General features: G+C 51.4%; 1 protein-coding gene across 4 annotated transcripts in view; it reads right to left on the bottom strand.

Moving 5' to 3' along the window:
- LOC135450903 (uncharacterized) overlaps positions 1-11,664 on the bottom strand; it is a 42,651-nt gene that overhangs the window by 23,122 nt on the left and 7,865 nt on the right. For 2 of the 4 annotated variants that reach the window (XM_064719543.1, XM_064719542.1), the window contains 3 exons: positions 11,138-11,255; positions 10,685-10,753; positions 9,054-9,965 (listed from right to left, as the gene is read on the bottom strand). In XM_064719543.1, the coding sequence (XP_064575613.1) occupies positions 9,501-9,965; positions 10,685-10,753; positions 11,138-11,255 (652 nt within the window). In that variant the 3' untranslated portion in view covers positions 9,054-9,500. Of the gene's footprint in view, positions 1,244-1,876; positions 6,617-7,754; positions 9,966-10,684; positions 10,754-11,137; positions 11,256-11,664 lie in introns of those variants that run through there. The other 2 variants (XR_010441179.1, XM_064719544.1) reach the window with 2 other exon arrangements.

Here is an 11,664-nt window from a genome sequence, read left to right as displayed (position 1 = left end):
ACGGGACTAGTAGGTTCCAAAATAAAAGCCTGGTATTTGGGAGTGATTTAAACAAGGGGTAACGTGTCATGGAAACGAGGCTCATCCCTTAACCAAGGGTTAACTGCTACAACAAACTCTTGGGGACAAGAGCAAAATCTCCCTCTCTTGAAACCGTCAGGACCACGAGACTGTTGTAGGCACATTTTACTCGAACACAAATTATTTGGCTTAATGCTTTAGGACTGGATGGAATAATACGGCCCTGTGATGCGGAAGGTCAGGCAGGTGATTTAATGGTCTCTTCCGGCCTCAAGAGACGTCAACTTCGTCACTTTCCCGCCCGCCGACACTGATCATCCCCCTGGGCCTGGGAACGCGGTGCGGTGGGTGAGTGGATGGATGGATGGATGGAGAGATGGATGGGTGGGAAGCCCCGCCCCTGGAGGCTGCCGCTGGCCCTGCTCCCAGCCGGGACCCGCCCTCGCTGTGCCCACCGAGAGCAGGGCCGGGCGGACGGGGCTCGGAGACGTCTCCTGGCTCGGCGGTGTCGCGGCCACTGCCCCCGCTGCCGCCCGGGGAGCGGGCAGAGCTGCCCGGCCCGGAGCACCCGCGGGGCCCGGCATGACGAGTGCGGCCGTCGGGGCTCGGGGTCCCCGGGGCGGTCCCGGCGCTGTTCGGTGCCGCTGGGGCTCCCGCCCTGGATCAGAGCCAGGCGGGGACGTTCCCTCGGCACGGTGTGCCCAGGGAGCCCTGTCCCATCCCCGAAGGGCCAGGCTACAGAGGACAGGACCTCGTTTAGCATCCCCCTCAGTGCTTGGGGCTGCGGGTCCGAGGGCGCTGTTGGTGCCCGGCCCGGCGGGGAGCGCTGTCCGCCGAAACCGGCACTGAGCCCGCGGCTGGGGCACCCGGCAGGAACAGTGGGGGCAACCTGCGGCTGCCCGGGCGGAGAGGGGTCCCTCAAAGGAGGGAAAGCCAGGCTGCCCTGGCCACGGCACCTCTGGCTGCCCTGGACATTGCTGAGGTGCCGAGGAGAGCCGCGGGGCCAGCAGAGCCCGTCCTTGCCCAGCTCCCAGTAGCGACCCACACCTCTGCAGAAGGAGCGTTTGCGTTACAGGGCCGGGACGGGAGGGACAAGTACAACAAAACAGTCCGGATTCCTGAGGACATCTTCTCTTCCAGCTGCTTTCTAAATATAGTGCATGGCAATGCATTACCCAGCACCGTATCCTCGCTCTGGCACTTAAGGAAATTCAAAGTCAAGCTAGAGGAAAAAAAAAAAAAAAAGAGATAAAGACAAGACAAATCTTAGAAAATCAAAATTTAAATTAGCATCGAGTATTTAAAATCTACATCTGTGTTAAGGTCACCCAAACAGCGAGAAGGACCGACTGCTCGTATTTTAAACCAGCTGTGTTTTCTTTGGAGACTGTTGTTTACCTCCTGGCCCATCGATAGCTTATTAATACAATTTAATTCTGCAGTTGTTTCTGTTTAAAGAGTGTTTGGAGCGAATTGTTTCTTTTGTTTATGATCAAAGAAACGAGGTCTGGTAATCTTATGTTTTATCTTCCTAACATATGGAAAAGCTATTTATCCCAGCCAATCACAATAAAGTGAAGAAAACCCCATTTTATGGAAAGGTATATATCACAAGTTTGTTCATCATTAAAGATATGATTACCAGTGAAAACCCTCCGAAAGTGGCACATTTATGATTCCAGGAACAGATGGGGACATCCATTTTCCTTGCAAATACTTTTGAAATTGCTCTACTGGTAGCAGTATAAAAATGATATACAGATGCCAGTGCCAACGAAGCCGGGACAAGAGGTCCAGATTTACACAGTAAAAGCTTCACATGCGCTCTGTCAGCTTTGATTGATCTGCGCCATACCTCAGAAACTTGTTGACTGGGAAAGGAAACAGCGCAAATAATTCACTGCAACAAGGCAGATAATTCACCCGGCCAATCGCTCCGCTCCGCTCCTCCGGGCGGTGACATACGAGTCCTCCTGCCGCACAAAGAAGCATCATTCTCCAGCGTGAACAGCGCTCCGTGTCACGGGGGGGGGGGGGGGGGGAGAGAGAGAGAAAAAGGTGGGACAAGTGAACACAAAAGGAGAGGCGAGAAAGGAGAAGTTGCTTTTGGGCAATGGGCACAGCCGTCTACCTTTTCCGTGCTGAGCACAGGCCGAGCCATTCAGCTCCAATTGTCATTATCATATTGATTAAGTTCATCAGAGAGCAATTTTAGGTTTAACGCCAACGGATTGGGAGAGGGAGCAAAGAATTATCTAAGAAAAGCACAACATTCTTACCTCAGGGACGTTTCCCTGTTCCAGTTCATTGAGGGAGTTGATTAAGTTTAAATGAAGCAGACACTGGATAAAAGTAAGGGTATTGACCACTGGGCAGCGCGGTCTGCGCTTGAAAAGGCCTGATACATGCAGAAAAGCAAGATTTGCTAAATGCTCTAATCTTCAATCAAATCTTACATCAATACAGACAAAGTTTGGTAATGAGAGATTCAATGAAGCATGCGGGAGAAAGAATTAATCCTCTTGGTCTAAACTGGGTTCAACTTTGAAGCCTGCTCCGAAGGAAAGACAGTTATCTAAATGCTAAATAAGAAACTTATTGTACTTTTCATGGCATGCTAATCTTTTGTCTATTTCATCTCTATTATTTGTATGCTTATAGGCGGCAGTTGTCATGGTGATTATATCAAACCACTTCTGTGCGGATGGCTGCGAGGGATCGGGGCCTCCCTCCAGCCGTCCGCGGGGCCCGCCCGCTGCTCTGCGCGCCCGCGGCAGCGCCCGCACCAGCCCGCGGGGACACGGGCGGGGCAGGAACCGCTCCCTGGCACCTCCCTGCAGGCTTTTGGCAACACCGGCCCCTTCCTCCCTCCCCTGCATCACCCAAACCGCAGGGATCTCCCTCCATGAAGAGAGGTGGTACCTTTTTCTCTCTCTCTCTTTTTTTTTTTTTTTTTTGTGAGCTTGCCTTGATAAGCTTTTGATGTCACAAATCAAACACTCGCCAGGAGGTAGATAATGGGGAGTGTGATCTCCTCTATTTGTACACAGACAGCGCTTTCGCACCGGCGCTGCCTTGAACCTGTGTCAAACTCCGCGGCTTTGCTGGGCCGTGCCCGCCGCCCCCGGCCCGCAGCCCCGACACGGGGAATCCGCATTCCTGTTATGCAAATACCGAGGTGAGCGCAGACACTCTGATCGCGGAAGGTCTCAAGAAAGAGAAGAGGGGCGGGAAGAGCGGAAGAGCGCAAGGTTTATCTTTTTTTTTCCTTTTTTATTTTTTCCTAGCGCACGTTGCCGGCACTTGGGGCAGGAGCCGGCCCGAGGGCAGCGGCCGCCCCGCAGCCCACGCCCAGCAGAGATATCGTGGCAGGGGGTGCGAATTCCCAGGGTATCGATCTAATTTGTCTCGCGGTACCCACGAGGCACTCACAGAGGCTTTTTGCGCAGCTCCTGAGGCGAGGGAACCAACTCAAATGCGTGGGTGCGGGATAGAGGGGGCCTTAGCCCAGCTTGTTCCCCTCGACATTATAATCTGAGCGCACAAGGGTGGCACCCGAGCTTTTATGCTTTTTACAAAAGTTGCCAAATTAAGGTCGGATTAGGGCTCCATTCAGGATTTGTGGGCCCTTTAGAGGCTGGGAGCTGCCCGTATAGCCCGCTAGTGCTTATGAAAAGCTTAAAAAGTAATAAAAGGGGGAGTGATCCCGAGAGAAAGTAACATGTATAACTCTTATTAAAGGAGCAGCGAGCGGGGCTGTGAACTTGAATAACTGTTTGAACTTTAATTTGTTCATTAACAGGATTTGCCCCTGACTGTGAATGTTATTACTTCTCTTAAAAGCGAGGTGCAAATGAAAAGCCATAATGAAAGAGCCTGGCAAAAAGTTAAACGCCTCGTAATTACACCAGCCTCATTGAAAACTTAAAGTAATACAAAAGTGAAGAACACCGGAGCCGGGCTGATACTCTACCAGCGCCCCAGCCTTGCAGTACGGTGGCGTTGAGCTCCGGGCCCCAGCTCCCGACCCTGTCAAATCCCGATAGCTCACCAAACTGGAATGCACAACAGTTGTGTTTAAATAAGTTTTAGTGCCCTTAAAACGTTAAAAGAAAATTCCATGTTTTCGTCGGTGGGGGAAACCCGGTTTATTGACTGTCCTAAATGAAACACGGTGTCTGAAGTCTGATCTAATCTGCATGTTTGTATCCTAAACAGGGCACATTAGCTCCTCTCTACTCCATCACACCGATCGGAGACTAAACTCTGGAGCACCGGAATAAAACAAACTACTCCTCCTCTCAAAAGGTATCTGACTTTGTACTGGTGCTCTTGCCAGTTAGCTCTGCGCTGACTCTCGTTTCATCTGTCACTTATCCCTTTCCCGGGCTTGTCAACCGCGTTTTTATGGATTCGCTTGTGATCTGCATCCTTCCTCAACAGGAACATGCAGCCAGGTCGCAATTAAATATACAGATAGACGAGCTGTAAGCAAGATCCCACCCTCCCATCCGCAGCCGAGCCGAGGAGATGGTTGCCCTGTCACTTCTCCTTTACACTTAAAGCGCCTTAGAAGTGGCCGGCGGAGCGCCGCGTCCGGCAGCCCAGAGCTGGCTCTGTCCGCCCCTTCTCGGCCCCGACGGCTCCTTTGAAGCCCTCGCTTCCGCCCCGTGCCGCAGCTCTCCGCTCCGTCCCACGCCGCCCCGCCGCACGGGGAGCGCTCCTGGGCCGCGCCGGGCTCGCTCGTGGCTTTGGCCGGCCCCGGGGGCTCCCCGCGCCCAGAGCGGGACAAGATGCAGACAAGAGCCCTGGCCAGGCCCAGAGCCAGCGGCGCTCCGCCAACAGCAGCGGCAGCCGCTCCTCCGGCCGGCTCTGCAGGGCGGGTGCACCGGACACTCCCGACGGAACCAGGTTTGCAGTCGTGCTTAAGACCAGAGGAAAAGCAAGACGGCGCCTCGTTGAGGAAGCGAGTGTGGAAACCCGTCTGTTAGTTTAAAATGCTTTCCTACTTCTAGAGCTGCCTGCCCCATACGGAGATTATACTAAACACTAACAACTGGAGCCACTTCTGTTAGACCACTAAAACAAGCACCCTATTTTATAAGTCTAATTTTACTTTTTATGTTTTAAGCACCATTAAATTCATAAAACAACCCCCACAAAACTGTTTAATCGAACTGGTACTCAGAAAAAAAATTATCATATTACTCACAAAGCAAGTAACTTCAACTCTACTTGCCAGTTCCAGCGTGGACAGTCAGCACTGTCACCCCAGGGAAGATCTCAAAACCCGGCAAACCCAGCTACCATTTGAGAAGCAATAAATACAGCCTAGGCTTGACCAAGAAGACATCAGGCAGGACGGGGATACCATTTTCTGTACTTCCAACTCATCAAAATCGTTGCATTAACTTGGAATTCGAATGAAACTTTTTAAAATAACCAGGTCTCAAGACAGTAACATCTTAACCAAGAAAACCCACCCTCCTTCTCCACCTGCAGGTGAAGCAGCAGGCTGGGCAGGGCGTGAAGCATGGGTGGAGCATGTTTCCTGCAAGAAAGAGGACAAACTCACACAGGGCCATTCAGTGCTACATTTGAGTGGCATTCAGCTCCCTCCACATCGTCCTGCCACTGTGTCACAGAAACTCTGCACACAAACGACAGCACAGGACAGGACATCTGAGAGTGTCCTTGCAGGAAGAGTCCCAGCGTCCCTGGCAAGGGTTGCTAAGCAATGCCTGCCCAAGCTGTAATCTGTAATAGCAAACAGTGCCAGAGCGTTCTGGGGATGGGAGCCTCACCTTGGCCTGGCAATGGCCACAACCAGTGCAGGCTGCTGTGCTCCTGTGGCTGGTGTGAGGCACCCACACAGCATTCCTGCCGGGATCAGGGCAGGAACTACCGCTGTGCTGTTAGTTATGCTGTTAGTTCCTCCCCGTCTGGCCTGTAACTGCTTTAGATTTGAAGACAATTTGATATACCACAGATAAACCCAAGGCTTCATCAGGCACTGAATAAATTGTTCAGCTTCACCAAGTAGGCTTGATTAACCACAAGCTTGGAGCTGGATGTGACCTTCCTACGGGCACCACAAGCCCACCTATGCACAGGAGAGCCCACCTGCACGCTGGCGGGGGGTGGCAAAGCAGAGCCTGCAGGAGCCCCCTTGGGCACAGAGGCTGCTGAAGCCTCTCAGAAAGCAACCACTTACGGGAAAGCAATACCCTCGGAGGCTCACAGGCTCGAGGATGGGTCACCTGCTGGTCCAGAGCCCGTCAAAGTCAGAAAAGATTTTTAAAAATGAGCAGGCATCTGTTTGGCTGGCAGGAGGTGTTTTTCACCGGGGCAGGGCAGGGTGCTTACCGCTCCCGGCAAGGCTGCACTGAGGGTTAGGTCTTGGGGTTTGTTATCGGGGTAGGATTGCTCTGCCACAGCTTCTCCAGGCTGGCGTGGGTTGGAAGATGCTCTTTCTGGCTTCTGCTCCCGTATGTCTCTGGCACCCTCACCTTTAGAGACAACACGATGCTTTAAAATAAGCAGTGGCACATTAATCCTCTATGTATTTCTGATCATATAATGCATGCAATTCGACCTGCAAGATAAACAGATTGTAACACTTTTATAAATCAGCATTTTACACAACATATCCTGCTTCTGTGAGCTAACCTTGTCTTCAGAGCTGACAATTCCCAGCACCATCGCTTTGAAGCATTGAAATGGTGAGACAGCAATCTACTAAGCCAGAATGTACCTCTGAAAATAAGTATTTTAAACTGTACATTGCATCTGGAGTTGATTTATGAAATAGTCAGGAGTTAAAATCTTGATATATTAGCAAAAATAACTAGACCTTTAAAGCCAAGAAGCCCTTAGGCTATAGTGAAAAAATCATTGATGTAGGAAAAGCATCTGTATTTTGATGACAGTACAATCACACACAGGAAAAAAAAATCATAACACTGTTTTCCCTTTCCCGTAGATAAACAATAAGAGAGGAAAACCTTGCAATTTTGCACCAGCTGCGTGAAATGCTTTCTAGTAAAGCGTTTGCATTTAAACTTTCAGTTATTAACGATCCAGCTTTACATTGCGGCATGAAAACGCCCGCTTCTTCGCAGAGAAAATAAAGAGAATAATGACAAACAAAAGCAAGTCCGCGGCCGGCAGGGTCTGCAGGCTCTGCGGGGGCTGCCGGTGCCCCTCGGAGCGGGGCCCGCGGTGCCGCTCACCTGAGGGCCAGGGCGGGACGGCGGGCCCGGCATCGCCGCTCGGCCACGGGCTCACCCCAGCGCCCTCTGCGCCTACAGCCTTTTTTTTTTTTTTTCTAATAAAAATACTAATGCGCTCGGTTGTATCATTAAAATTATTATTTTTTTAATGGGAAATATTTTATTTCCCCGCGGGAGCTGCAGTCCGCAGGTACCGGTAGCGGCAGGGTGGCACCTGCGAGCATCGCCGGCGCTACCTCGCCGTGGTGCCGGGGTCGTGTCCGCGGCCATCCGAGTCCCCGCTCCAGCTGAACAGACACACAGATTTATATATGTTTTATAAGGATAATTAATCACTCAATCTCTCTCCTTAGCCAGGCTCCCCAGCAGGTTGCGAGGGGCCGGGGTGCCTGGCGGGGCGGCGATGCCGCCTCAGCGCCGAGCGGCGGGGCGCAGGCAGGGCCGGGCGGGACGGCGGGAGCGGCACTCGGTTACGGTACTTACGGTGCCTACGGTACTTACGGTGCTTGCGGCAGTTGCGGTGGTGGCTGCGGTAGTTGCGGTGCCGCCGGGCCGGGCCGGGCCGGGCCGGGCCCTGCTGAGGGCCGCGCAGCGCTGGCACAGCGGGGCCGGACGCGCGGGAGCGGCGCCCCCTGGCGGCCGCGGGGGGAGGCGCCGGGGCCGGTGCCGCCGAGGCGGGTCCGTCCCGCGGCCCCGTGTCCTTCCCGCCCTCCCGGTGCCCTTCTGGGGCCGCCACGCGTGCCGCGCTGTCCGCGGGCTGTGGCGATCAATCAGCGCCGCCAGGGCAGCTGCCTCACGCCGCGTCGTGGGGGACCGCGCCCGCGAGGTGCCCCGTGCCGCGCCCCCGAGCCCGCCGCTGTCCCCGCTCCCTGCCGGATCCTCGCCCCGCCACGGCCCTGCTCACCCGGCCTCGGCTCGGCTCTGCCCGCGCAGGGAGCCTCCCGCTCCCCCACCCGCATCTGGAATCTGCAATCAAGAGCTCAATTTTGTCATTTGGAAACACTAATTATCTAATCACGCCACGCTGCAGAGCGTACTTGTCTGCCCAATTAGCTAGGACAATTATTAAAATTCGGGGCCCTAATTATGTCTCAATTTAATGCTGGCAAACTCGCGCACAGCGCAGTAATTAAAATCCTCCCCTCGCCTCTGCCTTTAGGGCAGCGGCTGATGGGACCTGTCAGGGGCCGCGCCGCGCCGAACCAGCCGAGCGGATTGTGCTACATGACCCCGCATTGTTAAGTGTGTCAACATATTAACCTGAATTCCCTTCAGCCCCCGTAATCACATTTGGAAGGAGGACGAAAAGGGGCTAAAACATGAAGCATTTTATTAAAAAAACATAAATTCTTTTTAATTAATGCTGTAAGAGATCTGACGCAGCTTGAGCTACCAAATGCTGCAAGTCATATAAGACTGGTGCTTCTAATTACCAGTAAAGGAAGGTTTGCTCTTCTCTGTTAAAAAGACTCCCCCTCTCCTCTCATTTAAAGCAAATGATCTTTCTTTTGGGTAGTGTATTTTTTAAAACCCAGCTAGTTGGCTTCCAGTGATAAAGTTGATTACCAGTTTTTTGTTTGATGATGGAGCACAAGTGAATATTGACTTCTGTGAGAATCAAACAGACGGCCGGAGGCATAAATAAAACGGTCAGGATTTAACACTTGAAAGAAGTTAATAAAGTTGAAAATTAAAAATCATAATATTGGGATAATTTCCAAATATTTATTTTTGCTCTGCTCTCAAATTTGATAGGAAGTCAGTGCTAAAATACAGAGAGGCAATGGAGTTAACCCTATCATCTGCATTCCTGCCCCTGCAGCGCAGGCACCTGCCAGGACAAGAAGCCCTGAGCCCACATCCCTCAGCAGTGGCCAAAGGCTGCTCCTTCAGCCTTGTGGCAGCAGAGTCCCTTTTAGCATGTCCCCTTCTGGCTGGAAAAACCCAGTGCTGGGGAAGGTGGTACCTTCACCTCCCCTTGGTGAGCTCTCTGGTGTTTGGGGCTCGGGAAACAAACCTTGGTTCCCTGTTTGACGAGAGGCAGGGAGGGAGAAAGGGACCTCTTTTCCCACAGTGCCTGCCCTACATCTCAGAAAAGGCCTGTTCCAGCCTTCTCAGATGGTAAACCAAAGTGCAAATCTGTGTTCTGGCTTGTTCCAGTGGCTGTCAGCGTGTTTTCCTTTTGTCAGCAGCAATTGACTGGTCAGGTTCACCCTTGTACAGCAATTGTAACAGCTCATTGACAGACTAGTGACCCAGCCGGACCTGATAATGGAAAACTATTGATTTCTGTGGGCTCAGCAGTTCTAAAATGAATGCCCAATATAATGTCATCAGCTGTCTTGGACTCAGATATCCCTTGGACTTGGATAAAGAGACAATTGCCCATCCTGACAATTTGCTCACAAAAACCATACTGGACACAAACAATGAAGTCTCTCTCAGTCTTCCCCCTCTACCAATAAGCAACAAGGAATCAATGTCCAGGAAAATGTCCAGAAACCCAGCCCAGGTGTGGTGGTGGCTCCAGCTGTCCCTTTGACCAAGGAGACCTGTGACAGCCTCTCCAGGTGTTAACCCTTGCCACTGAAGAGCAGGCATGTGGGCGAGTGACACCTCATGCACAGCCATCCACCAGCCCCAGAGAGAGCTAACAACAGGCACAAGGCTGCCAGGAGATGTGACCCAGCAGGGACCACAGTCAGCTCCCACCTGCAGGAAAGCAAAAGGGCCTGAACAAGTCCATGATGCTAAAGTAAATCATACCTCATCCTGTGTCACAGCAAATGCTCTGGGCTGAGGAGGATGTCAGGCAATAACAATAAATTATGGCTAATAAAAATCCAGTAAGGCAAGGTGAAATTTTAAATTTGTACAACATAGATTTGAGATGATTTGGGATAAAAAAGTACTGCAAGTGCAATTGAAATTTTGGGAGGGAGGAAATCAAAGTTTAAAGATTTGCAGAATTGGATGAACTGTTTGCCATAAGATACACCATGTATAATTTCAAAGGGGAAGAGTCATGAGTATGGCAGCCTTCCTGGAAAAGGTTTAACTCAGGGGGGAAAATCAATAGCTCAAAGATTCAAAAACACAAAGCACTTTTGGTCTGAGAGAGCCAGAGTGTGGTCTGTCCTTCCTTAGTAGCTCATTGCACACAGATAAAGCAGCTGTCACTGCTGTGTCCCTGACAGAACTCAAACCTCACTGGCACATCAGGAAGACAGTGGGACATTTGCCAGCACAAGGTCTATGGAAATTCAGATCAGACAGATACTGGCTTTCTATAGGATAACAAGAGCTTGCAGGAGAAGTTTTACTGTGCCCCAAATCTCTTCCTCTGGGGCTTGGGGCCTTCCAGAATTTAAATTCTTCCAGATGAACCAAGCTTCCTGTAAGGGGTGGGAGGAGGAAACAAAGATACTTACCCTGGCAGATGTCAGCAGACATTTCATTTGAGCTTGAACACCAGAGGAGATTGGAACAGCTTTGTGATCCTGGCGAAAAAATTCAAGTGACCTTGGGCAAATGGATTTTTAGTTATGAACAACTGGTCAGTTTTATCACAAAAATACCAGCCCTTCTCAAATGCACTTTCATGTTTTGCAGCCTTTGCTCAGTGGCTGCTCCCCATGGGTGCCCCCTCCCCTGGAACTGCTGCTGTCCATGACAGGCACACGTGTGTGCTTTGCTTTGCCTTCTCCTGACAACGGGCCCGGCTCTGTGATGTGCTGCATACACTCGTCAGGGGGAAATGACTGCACGGATTATGCTGACATGACTGCTGCTGAATGCCTTTCAGTTTCTGCACACTTCCATTTTCTGCACCCTTCCACTGCGCAGCCATGGCTCCCTCTCCTGAAGACAGCTCCTGAACCCACCTCTCTCCACTCGAGCTTCTGCTTCTGCTTCGTGTTCAATTTCCATATGTTGCTTTCAAGCATTTCTCTTCTTGGCATCCCCTCAGGGCCTGATCCTGTGAGAGTAACTGTGCTGCACCTGAAAAGTGTTAAACAAGGCTGTGTGAATTGCCAAGTATACTTTGGGGTTTGCCTTTTCAGTGATCATTTTGAATTAAATTAAATGTAAAGTTTTTCATGTCTTTGTTTTGTTTTTCCAAAGCAACCCCTGAACTTTTCCCATTAGCTAGAATGAGGAGACCAAATCCCTCTTAGTCACCTTGGAGAAGAATTTTTCAGAGCACCAGAACCTCATGGGTGATGCTCAGACCCAGATGTCTTGTCCCTGGAGAGGCTCAGGTCTATTCTGAGCTCCTCTTCCTGCCCATTTCTCAGAACCCCAAATCTCATGTTTGGCCAAGCGTGGCTAACATCTCCACACTACTCCCTCCCTGAGTATCACAAATATGTTCAGGCCTTCAGATGAGAAGCTCCTGAGGCAGGGATTA

The sequence above is a fragment of the Zonotrichia leucophrys genome, chromosome 8 (genome assembly GCF_028769735.1).
Source record: "Zonotrichia leucophrys gambelii isolate GWCS_2022_RI chromosome 8, RI_Zleu_2.0, whole genome shotgun sequence".
Classification (NCBI taxonomy): domain Eukaryota; kingdom Metazoa; phylum Chordata; class Aves; order Passeriformes; family Passerellidae; genus Zonotrichia; species Zonotrichia leucophrys.
This window is presented reverse-complemented; position numbering and strand designations above follow the sequence as displayed.